At 45.7% G+C, this 16556-nt stretch overlaps 2 protein-coding genes across 3 annotated transcripts in view; one reads left to right on the forward strand and one right to left on the reverse strand.

Moving 5' to 3' along the window:
* The window catches only part of ALDH16A1 (aldehyde dehydrogenase 16 family member A1), a 46486-nt gene extending 43970 nt beyond the window's left edge, over window positions 1-2516 (reverse strand). Inside the window, exon 1 of the mRNA XM_069948811.1 lies at window positions 1982-2516. Within this exon, the coding sequence (XP_069804912.1) occupies window positions 1982-2146 (165 nt within the window). The 5' untranslated portion in view covers window positions 2147-2516. The remainder of the gene's footprint in view (window positions 1-1981) is intronic.
* On the forward strand, window positions 2163-14488 carry PIH1D1 (PIH1 domain containing 1). Of its 2 annotated transcripts, XM_069948813.1 has the most exons (11): window positions 2165-2429; window positions 4232-4366; window positions 5226-5292; window positions 6698-6883; window positions 7463-7524; window positions 8866-8947; window positions 9678-9774; window positions 10997-11044; window positions 11148-11238; window positions 11790-11933; window positions 14311-14488. In XM_069948813.1, the coding sequence occupies exons 2-11, from the start codon at window positions 4286-4288 to the stop codon at window positions 14344-14346; spliced, it is 894 nt and encodes a 297-aa protein (XP_069804914.1). In that variant the 5' UTR covers window positions 2165-2429; window positions 4232-4285; the 3' UTR covers window positions 14347-14488. The 2 variants fall into 2 exon arrangements, with proteins under 2 accessions (XP_069804915.1, XP_069804914.1); XM_069948814.1 differs by lacking the exon at window positions 11790-11933 and having other exon boundaries at window positions 2163-2429.
* The last annotated feature ends 2068 nt before the right edge of the window (window positions 14489-16556 follow it).

Genomic DNA, 16556 nt, shown 5'->3' on the forward strand with positions numbered 1-16556 from the left:
AAAATTATGTGTGGTGAAATTGAAAAAAAAAAAAAAAAAACATAATTTGTTATTTGGGGGGGGGGGGGGTTTACACCGTTCGCTCTGGGGTAAAACTGACTTGTTATACGGGTTCCTCACGTTGTAACGATTACAACGATATGTAACATGTATAACTTTTATTTGATTTGCTTTGATTGCCTAAAAATTTTTTAAAATATGTTCCTTAAAATCGCTCCATTCCCAGGCTTATAACGCTTTTATCCTTTGGTCTATGGGGCTGTGTCAGGTGTCATTTTTTGCGCCATGATGTGTTCTTTCTATCGGTACCTAGATTGTGCATATGCAACTTTTTGATCGCTTTTTATTACAATTTTTCTAGATATGATGCGACCAAAAATGTGCAATTTAGCATTTTAAATTTTTTTCCCACTTACACCGTTTACCGTGTGAGATCGGGAACGTGATAAATTAATAGTTCAGGCGACTACGCACGCAGCGATACCAAACATGTTTATTTATTTATTTATTTATAACATGGGAAAAGGGGGGTGATTCAAACTTTTATTAGGGGGGGGGGGGGCTTTGTATTAATAATAAAAGAGAGATGCAGAGATAGATGCCACTACCTAGGCTCCCTTGTAACGGACACACCTGGGGTAACCTGGACCGTATGCCGGTGGTGCTCCTGCTGGAAGTCACACGTAGATACTAAATAGCTAAAGAAGAAAACGCAGGGCACTCACCATCTGTTGCAAATCAGACCATCTGATTTATTTCAAGGTGGAGGAGTAGCGGGGAAGACCCATTCCTGTCTCCCCCGCTACTCCTGCACCTTGAAATAAATCAGATGGTCTGAATTGCAACAGATGGTGAGTGCCCTGCGTTTTCTTCTTTAGCTAATTAATAATAAAACATTTATTTATTTTTTTACACATACTAGAAGCCCCCCTGGGGTTGGGGTTACTCCTCCTGGGGTTAGGGTTATTCCCCCTGGGGTTAGGGTTATTCCCCCTGGGGGACTTCTAGTATATACACTCTGATCTCTCATTGAGATCTATGCAGTATAGCTATACTGTATAGATCAATAAGATCTGGGCTCCATTGCTTTCGGCTGATGCAGCTATTACGGCACAGACCCCGGCCGGCTTCAGATGCAGGTAATGGATAATTTGAGATTTTTTTTAATAGAAGTAAATTACAAATCTATATAACTTTCTGAAATCAGTTGATTTAAAAGAAAAGATGGATCCACACGGATTAGCACAGTTACAACACTGGTGGTTATAGTTCTCTCAGGGCACGTCCATGGCATTTGCGGCGACTTTGATGTAGTAGTGCAGAATGGAGATCAGGCACTTAGCGCTTACTATATAACTAGTCTCTAGTCTCCCAGGCCTACCCTGCTAACCAAGTCATAGGCTATTTTGCCCTCCCACAAAAGGGATCAGGGTAAATTTACAAGAGCGGATTGGAGTGCTGGGTGTGTGGATGGCATGGCACATATCCACAGCAACTCTGCAGGTATAATCCTAGTGCACGCTCATCCAAGCTGAGTGTGCATGGGCATCAGGGGAGATAGAGGTAATCATACAGGGTATGGGCAGCTTTATCCTGCTTATCTGCCTCCAGGAAGAAGGTGACATGTGTAATAGTGAAGAGGAACTGAAGCACACATGTGTGTATATATATATATATATATATATATATATATATATATATATATATATATATCCATGAGGGTCACACTATGTGTTCAATATATATATATATTGGACACATAGTGTGACCCTCATGGATATATATATATATATATATATATATATATATATATATATATATATATATATATATCCATGTGTGCTTCAGTTCCTCTTGACTATTATATATATATAACCTAGATGAGACATGGACACTAAAGTTTCCTTATGGGTCACATGACTTCCCCCTGCCACATGATCCATATACAGCATCCTATGGGGTCTCCATACTCCCTCCTCACCTGCGCCACATTGGCGGCCTCAGGAGCCGGTCCGTACTGCATGGAGGTGAAGATGTCCCTGACTGACGGTCTGTCAGTCCCTGTAGAGGCGGCCATGACTTCAGCACTGAGTGACAGCCTGTCAGTGCGCTGTCCACCACCAGGGGGAGCTCCAGCCCTGTGCATTAGCTGCCCCACTTCCGTCGGAAGAAGGTCACATGGTTAGATCGTACTCGCGGTATTGTCCGCTGTTTACCGCTCTTTGGCTACGTTACAAGCGCCATTCTGGTTTAATTGTGCGACTTGTTGTGTCGTCCTGGAAGTCTGTAAGAATTGTGTGTCAGGAATAGTGACGGGGCTACAGGAAAGAGGTCAGGCGGAAGTGAGAAGCTAGCCCGGAGGTGTACGCATGCGCAGACAGTGAGGCGCTGTTGCTGTTGCTGAGCTGTGAGATGCTGTAGGTTTCTAGGTGAGTGGTCGGTGTGTAAGGAGTGAGGGGATCCCAGTGCTGGAAGTGGGGAACACTGTACTGTGGGAGGGGATGGCGCTCTCAGGTGTCTAAAGAGGAGAGCACGTTATAGCTGTCCATAGGCTGCAGGTTCAGTGTGGGGAGGGGGCGCTCTCTAGCTGTCTGGGGGGGGGGGGGGCGCTCTCTATAGCTGTCTGTGGGGGGGGGGGGGCGCTCTCTATAGCTGTCTGTGGGGGGGGGGGGCGCTCTCTATAGCTGTCTGTGGGGGGGGGCGCTCTCTAGCTGTCTGGGGGGGGGCGCTCTAGCTGTCTGGGGGGGGGCGCTCTCTAGCTGTCTGGGGGGGGGAGCGCTCTCTAGCTGTCTGGGGGGGGGAGCGCTCTCTAGCTGTCTGGGGGGGGGGCGCTCTCTAGCTGTCTGAGGGGGGGGGCGCTCTCTAGCTGTCTGAGGGGGGGGCGCTCTCTAGCTGTCTGAGGGGGGGGGCGCTCTCTAGCTGTCTGAGGGGGGGGGGCGCTCTCTAGCTGTCTGTGGGGGGCGCTCTCTAGCTGTCTGTGGGGGGCGCTCTCTAGCTGTCTGTGGGGGGCGCTCTCTAGCTGTCTGGGGGGGCGCTCTCTAGCTGTCTGGGGGGGTGGCGCTCTCTAGCTGTCTGGGGGGGCGCTCTCTAGCTGTCTGGGGGGGCGCTGTCTGGGGGGGGTGGCGCTCTCTAGGGGCTCGTTCACACAGAGCAAAAGCAGCTGAATTTCTGCGCTGAAATTTCAGCCGTTAAAATAGGTGCACAGCTAATTTCCATTGTGTTGAATGGAAATTCTGCTCTGCAGTTCACACGGTGGAATTTCCGCACTGAACTAATCCGCTTTCCACCAGAAGAATGAACATGTTCATTCTTCCGCTAGCGGAAGCCTATACAAACCAATGGGGCTCTGATTTTCTGTTTCAGCGCGGATTCAGCGCGGAATACAAGTGTAATACAAGCGGAAATTACGCGCTGAATCAGAGCGGAAATGGGGATAAAAGGGGGGGGAGGAGGATTCTAGTATATATTCTGGTATAGTCTAGTTTCCTCGCCAAATACTCGCTGAATGCATGCGGATTCAGCGCGGATTCCTCGAGTATTCTGCGCTGAATTTGTCAAGAGCTGATTACAAGCTGAACACTTTCCTAGCGGAATACGCAGGGATTCTGCTTACATTCTGCTTATATTCTGCTCGGAATTCAGCGTCAGTTGATTTCAGGCGGAAATATTTCCTCGCGTAATCCGCCCCTTTTGCTCTGTGTGAACGTAGCCTAGCTGTCTGGGGGGGGCGCTGTTTTGGGGAGGGGGCGCTCTTTAGCTGTCTGGGGGGGCGCTCTCTAGCTGTCTGGGGGGGCGTGCTCTCTAGCTGTCTGGGGGGGCGTGCTCTCTAGCTGTCTGGGGGGGGTGCTCTCCAGCTGTCTGGGGGGGGGCGCTCTCTAGCTGTCTGAGGGGGCCGGCGCTCTCCAGCTGTCTGGGGGGGGGGCGCTCTCTAGTTGTCTGGGGGGGGGGGGGCCTCTCTAGGTGTGTGGGGGGGGGGCGCTCTCTAGTTGTCTGGGGGGGGGGGCCTCTCTAGCTGTCTGGGGGGGGCGCTCTCTAGCTGTCTGGGGGGGTGCTCTCTAGCTGTCTGGTGGGGAGGTGACGCTCTCTAGCTGTCTGGTGGGGAGGTGACGCTCTCTAGCTGTCTGGTGGGGGGTGACGCTCTCTGGCTGTCTGGAGGGGGGTGACGCTCTGTAGCTGTCTGGAGGGGAGGTGGCGCTGTCAGGAAAGGATAACATGAGTTTTTATCTTTCAGACTCCGTCCTCTGAGAGAAGACCCCCCTGAGCTCCTGCTCTCTGTCCTGAGAAGATGGCGTCTGACAAGTCGCTGCTCTCTGCGGAGCTGAACGCAGACATGGAGGAGGCGCTGTATGAGCAGATGCTGATGAAGGTGCTGGATGTTAGAATTCTGTTCTGCTATTGTTCTGTGTTTGGGGTAGTAGGGGACATTCAGTAAGGTCACACTACAGTTCCCATAAGGGTTATTCGGTTTTCTGAATCCGCTTTTCAGGAAGTTAGGGAATCTGGGTGACATATGGGTGATGCCATACTTACCATGCTGGGTTCACATAGGTTTTTTATGGGGCTTTGCTACTGATCTGGACAGTTCCAGCCTCAGACACAGGTGGCAGCAGAGAGCACTGTGTCAGACTAGAAAGAATTAACCACTACCTGCAGGACATACGGCAGCTGATACGTACTGCAATACTGGCGATTTTAAAATGGAAGTAAATTACAAATCAGTATAACTTTCTGAAACCAGTTGATCTGAAAGAAATAAAATGGCTGCATAACTCCTTTAAATAGGGGGAAGGCGACAGATCTCTGCCAGATCCCTCTAGCAGAGGTTTATCTCTTATAGGCGAAGGATCAGGCCTTATCAAATCCAGCATGCCTAATCCTTCTGTCCTCTGATATCAGAAGAGAGTCTAGGGACTCGTATACACAGCCAGGTTTGCCAACATTTGCATTATGGGGGAGATTTATCAACCATGGTGTAAAGTGAAACTGGCTCAGTCGCCCCTAGCAACCAATCAGATTCCACCTTTAATTTTCCAAAGAGTCTGTAAGGAATGAAATGTGGAATCTGATTGGCTGCTAGGGGCAACTGAGCCAGTCTCACTTTACACCATGTTTGATAAATCTCTCCCAATATGTCTGCCCATCTTTACATCCCCTATGGTTCTACCATTCTTTAAGCCAGAAATGTTTGTGTTCTTCACTAATCCCTATTACTCACCTCATTGCAGGCCAAACAAGAAATACAGAGCAGATTGCCGGACCTACCAGAATCAACCCAGATAAGACCCCAGCCTGGTGAGACATGGCCACTACCTGTGTAGATTACATTGTGTGAACTTCAGGGTGGTTGGGCGAGATTTATGGCCCAGGAGGATTAATATAACAGGTGAATCCTGTACCAAGGACGGCCTTCTATTAGGCAATTCCGCTAAGAGCGTTTTTTGATTTAAACCCAGGGTGCCAAATGCCTGTAGGGTAAACATGGGTACATTTTAATCTTCCTCCTTCCACAATCCAAGCTCTTACCAGCCTATCAGTGGAGAATTGCTGAATTAAAGTGGTTACAAAAACACAGCTACTTTCTTGTAAAAACTGCGCCATCCCTGTCCTCAGGTTGTGTGTGGTATTACAGTTCAGCTTCATTCCGTTCAATGGAACTGAACAGAACAGAAGACAGGCGAGGCGCTGTTTTTGTAAGAAAAAAAAGCAAGCGTGTTTTACTAAGCCTGCTTACTTACTAACCCCTTTACCCCTTTACACACACCGGATCCGCAGCGGATTTCACACTGCTGATTCGCAGCAAAATCCGCTGTGGATCCAGTGTCAATGCATCCCTATGAGAATACATACACGCAGCGGGATTTACATCCCGCTGCGAGTATGTAAGTTAACCCCCGACAGCTAGAGTATACATCACCTTCTCCCCGCTCCGGCTTGCTTCGGGGTTCTCGGCAGGACGTCACGCTCAGCCAACCGGTGGTTGTGGCGGGGAAAGCACACTGATTGGCTGAGCGGGACGAGCAGATGTCGGGAACCCCAAAGCAAGTCGGAGCAGGGAGGAGATAATGTATGCTCCGGCCGCTGGGGGGTTAACTTACATACTTGCAGCAGGATGTCAATCCCACTGCGAGTATGTATTCTCATAGGGATGCACTAACACTGGATCCGCATCAAATTTCCCTGAGAATCTGCAGCGTGAAATCCACTGCGGATCCGGTGTGTGTGAAGGCATCTTAATGGATAAAAGAAGTAACATGCTCTCACCTCCCCTGCTCCATCGCTGATGCTGGCATGCCTCAGCTGGAGTCCCTGGCTGCTTTCTGTTAAGAAAGGGGACCTGGGACATGAAATGCCAGGCCCGCTCAGCCAGTCAGCTGGCCAGTGGCTGTGGAGCATGACGCGTCATGTCCCAGGTCTCCTCTCAGACACAGAAGTGGCCGGGAGCGGGGGAATGTAGCTGCAGGATGCTGGCATAATCGCTGGAGCAGGGGAGGTGAGAGCATGTTACTTCTTTCACCCTCCCCTCCCTGGCACTGGCGACCGATGCCTTTCACCCGTTCTGCTGTGATTGACAGTGGGTTTCCTTCAAACAGTTGTTTATGCATTTTACATTTACATTGATAAATGACCTTTGTGTAGTACTATAGTTTTCAAAACATATTGTATTTTTTATGCCTTTTTATTTTCATTACTGAGTTAGGTTTCTGCATAAAAACTCGCACGTCCAAAAATGCCAAAATTTTTATCAACATCTGCAAATCAAACCAGATCCCAGCACCCCCGGACCTGACTGAGCAGGAGTTAGTCAGCATCCTGGAATCTGATGATCCCTCTGGATATCGAGTGCCTATGAGTCTCGGAGAGCCCCATGTAGAGGTTGATAACAGTAAGTATTATACTTCTGTAGTGTAATCAAGACATTGCAGTGCCGGGAAACCTGATTCCCTCAGTGTTATATTGCTCAACTCTGATGAGGGGCAACACCCCAAAACAGCTGTATGTGGATGGATACCTGGCCTTTGTTTTTTCCCTTGTCATTACATTGACTTATAGGGCCACTTAATATGCTGGTTTTGGTGGTTTCCCTACAGGAGTCATCCCTTGGATGGCTCCTTCCCGGAGGGATATCTGGCTAGTCCTGTGCTTTGCGACTCTTAAATGGGGCTTCACGGCTTTTCTTTGCATACTGATATAAAGCCACCATTACTCCCTAAGTGTTGCAGTGGTGGAGTTCCTTGGTGGTCAGCAGTGTTTGATAGATCCAACACTACATTATGGTTTAAGGCAGAAACAGTGATGCTGATGTGAACAGAGCCTTTCATCAAATCGTTGTGTTGAATTCTTTTTGGTAGAATTCTACACAATCTTTCGGCATTGACAATCATATCTGTACTGATTTGTGTTGTAAAATGTAGCCCACTTACGGCATGGAGGTATCTAAAGTCTTTATTCATTTTTCATACAGATGGAAGCGGCTGTACGGCCTATGACATTGTGATCAATAGCACGTTCTTTGAGAAAATTAAGGTAACCATAAAATGCTATATCTGGATCTTAACCCCTTAAGGACAAAGGGCGTAAATGTATGCTAGGGGCGTTCAGAGGCGGGCCGCAAAGCGACCCCACTCTAACCTGCCACGATTCTGGTTGCTATCTGCAGCCCAGGACTGGGGCTATTAGCGGGCAAGGCTCCGAAATCCAATGCTCTCGGCTGCGGCAGCCGAGAAAAAAAGAACGCCTATCTCATTGATCTATGCAGTATATGTATAATGCATAGATCTCAATGAGAGATCAGAGCAGTTATACTAGAAGTCCCCCAGGGGGAATAACCCTAATCCCTGGGGGAATAACCCTAACCCCAGGGGGAATAACCCTAACCCAAGAGGGACCTCTAGTAAGTGTGTTAAAAAAATAAAAAATTATTAATAAATCCCCTCCCCTAATAAAAGTCTGAATCACCCCCCTTTCCCCATTTTATAAATAAACATAAGTGAATAAACAAACGTATTTGGTATCGCCACGTGCATAATCGCCACATGCGTAATCGCCTGAACTATTCATTTATTTCATTTCTGATCTCGCCTGGTAAACGGCGTAAGTGCATAAAAAATTGCATCAAATGCAGAGAAATTGTAGTAAAAAGTGATCAAAAAGCCCATAGACAAAAGGATAAATGCGCTATAAGGATGGTAATAGAGTAATTTTAAGGAACATTTATTTTTTTAAAAGGTTAAAATTTTTTAAAAGCCATCAGATAAAATACAAGTTACACAAGTTATATATCATTGTAATCATACCGACTTGAGGAACATGTATAACCAGTCAGTTTTACCCCAGGGTGAACGGTGTAAACACGAAAACTTTCCTAATAAAAAAAATTGCATTTTATTTTAAATTTCACCACATATTTAATTTTTTTCTGGTTTTGCAGTGTACTTTATGCAAAAATTAAGATTCTACCTTTCATTTTTTTCTCACATATCTGTGAGGAATGAAAAGTGGAATCTGATTGGTTGCTAGGGGCAACTAAGACAATTCTAATTTACACAAGTTTGATAAATCCCCCCCAATGTCTTTCTTCTAGAAACAGAACCACTCCTGTCTCCCAGTTTGAGAGTGGCTTTGTAATAAAGCTCCATTCACTTCAATGGAACTGAGCTACAAAACCCACACCCAAACTGGAGACAAGAGTTGTGCTGTTTCTGGAAGAAAGCGGCCATGTTTTTCTAATCCTGGATAACCCATTTAAAGTACCTTTTTAATGAAATACTACTTGCCAAAAGTTTCTGACTTTTATGTTTTCTTTTACATAATTTTTTTACTGTGCTTTTTTTTTAAAAAGTATATATTTATTTTCATTTTTATTAGAATAATGAGCTTTTCAGGGAATTCTTTATTACTGTGGCAATGGAAGGACTTGAGAACAAGTACGAGACGGAGCTCTCTAGAGGTAACGCACTACTAGTTTTCTACTTGACCCTCTTGAGTGTATTCTCATATTAAAGGATCACTTTCATAACACTGTCAGAACCCCGCAGTCTCTCGCCTTAAGGCTGGGTTCACACACAGTATATTTCAGACAGTATTTGGTCCTCATGTCAGGTCCTCATAGCAACCAAAACCAGGAGTGGATTAAAAACACAGAAAGGCTATGTCCACATAATGTTGTAATTAAGTGGATGGCTGTCATTTAATGGCAAATATTTGCTGTTATTTTAAAACAACGGCCGTTGTATTGAAATAATGGCAGTTATTTAACGTTATATGACGGCCATCCACTCAATTTCAACATTGTGTGAACATAGCTTTACTGTGTTTTCAACCACTCCTGGTTTTTGTTGCCATGAGGATCTGACAAGAGGACCAAATACTGCCTGAAATATACTGTGTGTGAACCCAGCCTAAACCTGTGCCAGTTTATCTCTGCTCAGCATTTCATGTCTCTCCTTCAAAAATCTGAGTGCCATATACAAAATCCATTGGACTTTCTGTAAATCCATACACTGTTCTCTTTGCACTTCCTCCTGTTAATTTTAGAGACCGGGGGGGGCGGGTGTCAGCTACTGGACCCCCACTCATCAAAACTTCTATGCTCCTATCACATGTCAGAAGTTTATTATAAGTGACAAGGAGAACAAAGTACTGTAGGAAAGCATTAGCAGTAAACTGTTTTCTTTCAGAATGGAGAATGCTGAAAAATCGAAAGTTCATGGGCTCCATATTTGACCAGAATATCAGAACAAAATCCAAACCTATGATCCAGGAAATGGACTCAAAGTAGGTTTTGGCCACATCACAGACTACAACATTTTTAAGTGTCATGTTATTCTTAATTTCCCTTTAAAGCATAACTGTCATTTCAGGGTCATTTTTTTGAAAACATTAAATATCAACAGTTCAAGCGATTTTAAGAAACTCTGTAATAGGTTTTATAAACCAAAAGAGTTTCCTTCTGTACTGAAACAGCAATCTCCCAGCCTCCCCCCTGACTGCAGAAGAAGCAGGATTTCTGTCTCCATTATGTGGCTATGGAGAGGGGAGGGGCTGTTAGGAGTGACTGAGCACGGAGCAGTCCTGCACAGCACAACACCCTGCAATCTTCTCTCAGTAAGTTCATAGATAAGCACTGACCTTTCTGACCCCTGAATCCTGCAGTTTAGGTGCCCAGAGAGTCTACAAACAGCTGACCTTCATGTCACCTCTTCCTGCTCCCTCATCTCCCTCGGCCCCTCCCCCTCCATAAGGATAGAATGGAGAGAGCAGAACCCGTCTTCACTGGCTTCTCTGTAATGAAGACGTGTTTGCCTGATAATGCACAGATAAGAAGTCGGGGGGGGAGGCTGGGAGATTGCTTCTTGAGTACAGAAGGAGGCTTTTTTGGCTGATAAAACCTATTACAGAGTTTATTAAAATCGCTTATACTACTGATTTCTGCAATAAAAAAAAAAAATGACAGTTACGCTTTAAGGGTATGTTCACACTGAGTAAATCAGGCGGAATCCCGCCTGTCTCAGTGTGCCATAGCCTGTCCATGGGAGAGCTTGTGCGCCGCCACTCTCTGCTCAAAGAAGTGACATATCACACTGAGACAGGTGGGATTCTGCATGATTTATTCAGTGTGAACATACCCTAAGGGCTGCAGTGTATGGCAGGATGCATCTCTTGGAGGTTGGTTGCTTCTCTAGAAAGAAATCATCATGGTAAAGCGCTGTTGAATCTGTTGGCGCTATACAAATAAATATTATTATTATTATTAAAGTTGAAGGGGTTATCATTAGGATATGCCATCACATTTTGATCAATGGAAATTTGATCTTTACACTGATATTGAGAAAGAAGTGAATGGGAAGGCAGAGCTGTGTAACTGGTCTGCAGTGTGGAAACTGCTGGTGTCTTTTTCAGGATTATGGGGGGTTATTCCTAGACAAGTCCTAGTGAGATTTCTTTAACCATTGCAATGACTATACAACCAATGATACGTTTTGTTTCTGCTTTCCAGACCCTCCCAGGTCACTGTAAACAAGCCCCTCATCTCAGAAGTTGAAAGGTTAGTCCTGTGGTGCAGTTTGCTCTGTATGTTACATTATTTAGAATCCATTAGCTTTTTCACTTTTACTAGTTTTATAAAAATTACTTTTTTAATTTTTCAGTTCGCCAGTGAAACCAGATTACACGATTGTGGCAGAACCCCCTGAAGGGCACCCTAGTTTTCTGGTGGCTGAAATCTCCCTACCTAAAGTGGTGAGAACTTACAAATGTTTAATCATGTAACCTATGTGCATATATCTTCATTGCACATATATATATATATATATATATATATATATATATGACACATTTCTAATTGACTTATCTTAACAAGTCAGCTCCATCCTTGTGCTACTTGTCTTTTACTGCAGTCTTTTGTCATTGCCTGAAGGAAGCAGTGCTACAACCCCTAATACAGTCTGTCAAGTAATAGATTGTGCCACTGTTTGCTATCCTGTTACTGTAAAACAGTTGTAATGCTAGGTACACTTTAACAGTTAAAGAAGTTATCCGGCTTTAGAAAAACATTTCCACTTTCTTCCAGAAACAGCACGACTAAGTTTTGCAAATCATTTCTATTAATGTGAATGGAGCTGAATTGTAATACCCCACGCAGCCTGAAGGCAGGGGTGGTGCTGTGTTTTTTACTAATCCTAGACAACCCTTTTAAAGCAAATATTAATTTGCAGTGAAGCCCTAGCCTGCATATGAAGGTCAGGTTTAGTAACATGAGCAATAATACTTATTTGGTTATCTCTTCCCAGTCTTCTGCTAGATCTCTTGTACTAGATTTGGGGGAAGACCGAATTGTTTTAGTTGGACGTCCTGATTTGTATCATCTAGACATCTTCATTCCTTATAATGTTATCCAAGAGCAAAGCGGAGCTCAGTTCAACAAGGACACTAAGGTGAGATAATACTGCACAAGCAGCCGAGGATTATAGCCCACAGAGGACAAGTAAAGGAAGAACCTCACTTTTACAGTTTCATGGTCAAAAACATCCAAGAATATTTTAATAATTTTTTTTTTACCGCTTTTGCCCTTATAGTAGATAAAAAGAGGATTTCATCATAAGTGAAGACCGCATTTAGGATGTTCATGCTGCCCATAAACATTAGAGACATGTCAGCTCCAGCTAATAAGTCTGTGATGACACAGTAATTGCTTGTAACCTCTTCCTACTAAAATAAATGTACACGCTAGGCCAGTCTGAACGTAACGTGCATATGGCTCAGTCCAGAAAGATAGCGGTCAGTTAAAGGAGTACTCCAGGCCAGGCACCCCCTGTAAAATCTAAACTACTCACACACTGGGGGATGGTTACTGGCTTCCTCTCTGTCACATTTCTTCCCACTCTGGCTGCTCTCGCTGCCCCCTGCACTGTTCTCTGTTGCTGCTGATTACATCTCCAGCTTCCTGTTTGGAGCAGTGCCTGTGTGCTGCATATTCCTACAGTCCCCACAATGCCTTGTTTCCCTGGGCTGCCTCTGTAAACCTTCCCCCTCCCACCCACAAACATGCCCACAACCCCGCCCTTCATCCCTAGCTCCTCTATTCCCTGCCTCCCTCCATCTATTCCCCTCCCACTGCACAGCTTAAGGCCCTATTCCACGGAACGATTATCGTTCGTTTTCGGACGATATCGACCGCTACGGACGATAATCGTTCCGTGGAATAGAGTGCAACGATCAGCCGACATCGTTCATGTCGGCTGATCGTTGCAGTCGCTTGTTTTTCAACATGTTGAAAAACAAGCGACTGATATAGCAGCGATCTGCTGCCGTCGCTCCGTTGAATAGGAGCATCGGCAGCAGATGCTGCTGTATCCTATGGGCTGCCCGGACGATCTAGCCCCCCCGCAGCTCCCCGCCGCCCCCTCCCGCACTCACCCGCTCGCTGACGCCGCGTTGAATAGCGGCGGCAGCGAGCGGCAAACGAGGAGCAAACGAGCGCTTACAGCGCTCGTTTGCTCCTCCAACGACCCGTGGAATACGGGCTTTAGTCCCCTACACAAGCAGTAATGGTAAATACTGACAACCCAGCCCCCTTATATGGGTGTCCAGTGAATAAAAACTGCAGCCACCATTGTCTACTTTTAATATGGCATGATGCTGAGGGTTGTGGTTGCACAGCTTAAAAAATATCTACCAGCATCTTGTCCAAGAGACAATGATGGTGGTAGTAGTTCTGGAAGCTGTGCAACTCCAGCTTGCACACATACCACCTCCACCATCATGCCATGCTGATACTTGATGATGGTGATTGTGCTTATGCAAGCTGTTGAAATCCAGTTTGCATAAACAGAACCACCATTATCAAGTATCAGCATGGCATGGTGCGGGTGGTTGTACAGTAGCTCTGCAAACTACAGGATTCTCCTCCAGAATGACTGAGAAGCAGAGGGACCTCGGACACCAGATTCAGCTATAACACATAGTCAAGCAGCTGACAGCAAGCAGCTGCAGATCTCCTCCAGAATGACTGAGAAGCAGATGAGACCTCGGACACCACATTCAGCTATAACTCATAGTCCAGCAGCTGACAGCAAGCAGCAACATCTTTAAGGAGCTTGAACTCTGCCAGGATCTTCCAGGGAGCATTAAAACAAACCCTTTCAGCTCCAGAAAGATGTTGCTGCTTGCTGTCAGCTGCTGGACTATGTGTTATAGCTGAATCTGGTGTCCGAGGTCTCTTCTGCTTCTCAGTCATTCTGGAGGAGAATCCTGTAGCATCAGACACCAGTGATCTCCTAGCAGGCATCTGGCATTGAAAGGGTTCCAAATGCCTCCTATTAGATATGTGACATCTGATGCTGCAGGCAGCTGCCGATCTTCTCAAGAATGACTGGGAAGCACAGGAGACTGAGATCATGCAGAGGAGGGAGCCCGACAGATAATATAGTATGTATTGTAAAACTGGGGGGGCAGAGGAGGAGTGGGGCGGGCAGAGGATGTGTTGAGGGGCGGGTTTCCCTGTGACAGAGAGGAAATACATCACGTCTCAATATGGCACCTGTGGAACAGCACTGAGACGTGATGTGTTTCCTTCTTCCTGAACTACAGAACTTCCTGTGGGACTTTGATTCTTTGAAAAACGGGTAACATTACAGCTATCCTAATGAGTGTAAATGGCAATGTTATATAACTTTCCTTTGTAAGAGCAGTGTTAAATTATGTAATTTGTCCGGAGTACCCCTTTTAAAAGCTATTTAGTGTATAACAATGGTGCTTTGTATATGATATCAGGATGCAGTAAAATGTGACGTGTGATGTTTTTTGTTTCAGGTCTTGACTATCACAATGCCGGTCCATCCAGCATAGCAGCCGAATCAACTTTCCAAACCAGTCCTCTATATAGATCCAATGGATCCAACATGGACATTGCGGCTTTCCACTGTTTACATCAAGGTCAATCATTGTATTAGGACAACATGACACCAAAATAAATTTTTGCCTTGTATTACACGTGTCTCATCTTGCCATGCTTCCCTCTAAGAATAGATTCAGACAAGTTATAAGAAAAGTGTGCAGTGGGTTTTACTTTTTATGTTTTCATGTTTTTATGCATTCACAGTATCACAGGATTTCTGCACTTCCAGTAGATGTGAATGGGTTGTAGAAACCTGGTTTGCAAGAATTGCATTGCACTTTGTTTTGGATTTCCAATGTGCTAGGTTCACTTGTATGATTTCAGCTGAAGATGTCTCTGCATAAGAAATATCTGAACTGGCTCCTACATACTAGATAAGGAAAGCCATAGGGTGGTGTTACACGGGCCGATGGGGACCCGATAATACCTGTAAACGAGCAGCGATCTGCTAGATCGTTGCTCATTTACTTGGCCTATTACACGGGCCGATAATCGTTAAACAAGGGCTGCAGGGACATCGTTACCGATGTCCTTGCAGCCTTTGTTTAAACTGTATACATACCTAATCCATGGTCCAGAGTTCCTCTTCTTCTTAACTTCTCCCTGGGTCCGTGCACTTCAGCTTCACAGCGACTTGTCTCTGCTGACAGGCCGCTCGGCCAATCACTGGCTGCGGCGGTTCCGGCCTGTGATTGGCCGAGGGGCCTGTCAGCTGACACAGGCCGATGAGAAGCCGGAGTGCACGGGACCCGGTAAGAAGCTCTGAGAAAGAGGAACCCTGGACCATGGATTAGGTATGTATTCTTCTTTGCTAATCGTCAGCGTCGGCCGCGCACCGCTATTACACGTAGCGGTGCACAGTTGGCGCCCGACGATTATAGGTCTGAACTTATATCAACGATCAGCCGATTCGGCCGATTATTATTCCGTGTAATAGTACCCTTAGAGTCCTTTTACACGTACAGATAAATCGCTTAAGTGCTCGATTAGCAAACAACGAGCATTTGTTTTTGTTTTTTTCTTTTAAATGATAGGCATTTAGATGAGGAGGTAAATCGCTACGAAAAGTCATTAATACAATTGTAATTATGATCGTAAATATGATTGTAATTGCATTCGTATATTCAGACTATGAACCATGAGTGTTTACACTGAAATACTTAAAAACGATTAACAATGATTTTAAATGGAACCTGTCACCCCCCGTGCCGGGGTGACAGGCTCCCGACCCCCCGTTAGAGCCCCCTATACTTACCTAATCCTGCCGGGTCCCGCTTCTGGAGGTGGTCGGGTGACGGAGATCTCAGCCGCTGCAGCCCGGCGCGCGCGCTGAGAGATGAGTCCAACGCTCATAGAGAATGACGGAGCGCTGGACTCTCCTGTCATTCTCTATGAGCGCTGGACTCATCTGAGGAGCGCGCGCGCCAGGCTGCAGCGGCTGAGATCTCCGTCACCCGACCACCTCCAGAAGCGGGATTAGGTGAGTATAGGGTGCTCTAACGGGGGGTCAGGAGCCTATCACCCCGACACGGGGGGTGACAGGTTCCCTTTAAGGTCAGCTTAAAAACTATAAAATTTTTGTTTGTCGTGTGATCATTGCCCCGTTTATACCAGATTATTGCTTAAATTCGAACTGCTTAACAATTTTTTTTGCACAATCAACTTGTGTAAAAGGCCCTTGGATCTAAGAAAATCCAATTAAACACGACTTAAAGGGAAACTATCAGCAGGTTAGATTAATTTTTATATGATCACTCACTCATTAGAAAAAACACAGCTCCACCCCTGTCCTCAGAATCTGTGGCGTTGAGTTGCAAATCTGCATCCAAACTGAGTTGTCCTGTTTTTGGAAGAAAGCGGCCATGTTTTTCTTAACCTGGATACCCTTTCACTGTTAAAGTGTACCTACCATTACAACTTTTTTGCAGTAACATTTAACATTTCCTTTTGTGCATGGAGCTCTGAGGATGAAGGTAAGTCTGTTACCTTTATCCTCAGTGCCGTTCCTGTGCAGTTAGTAGCTAGAGCCTTAGACTAATTGGATGGTTTGGAGCACTGGGGGGGACCACGTACCCAGAGTACTGGTGCACTGCAGTCTCTCCTTTCCTAATAAAAATCAACTGAGCGGGCCGAATGAGTGCTCTGGGGACGGTAACCCCTG

Source organism: Dendropsophus ebraccatus, chromosome 12 (genome assembly GCF_027789765.1).
Source record: "Dendropsophus ebraccatus isolate aDenEbr1 chromosome 12, aDenEbr1.pat, whole genome shotgun sequence".
In the NCBI taxonomy this organism is placed as follows: domain Eukaryota; kingdom Metazoa; phylum Chordata; class Amphibia; order Anura; family Hylidae; genus Dendropsophus; species Dendropsophus ebraccatus.

Bases quoted from the DNA above. Each gene is read 5' to 3' on its own strand.
- PIH1D1 (XM_069948813.1), top strand. From the start codon at position 4,286: ATGGCGTCTGACAAGTCGCTGCTCTCTGCGGAGCTGAACGCAGACATG. The intron at 6,884-7,462 runs GTAAGTATTATA...TTTTTCATACAG, and splicing joins CCATGTAGAGGTTGATAACA to ATGGAAGCGGCTGTACGGCC. The intron at 8,948-9,677 runs GTAACGCACTAC...GTTTTCTTTCAG, and splicing joins CGAGACGGAGCTCTCTAGAG to AATGGAGAATGCTGAAAAAT.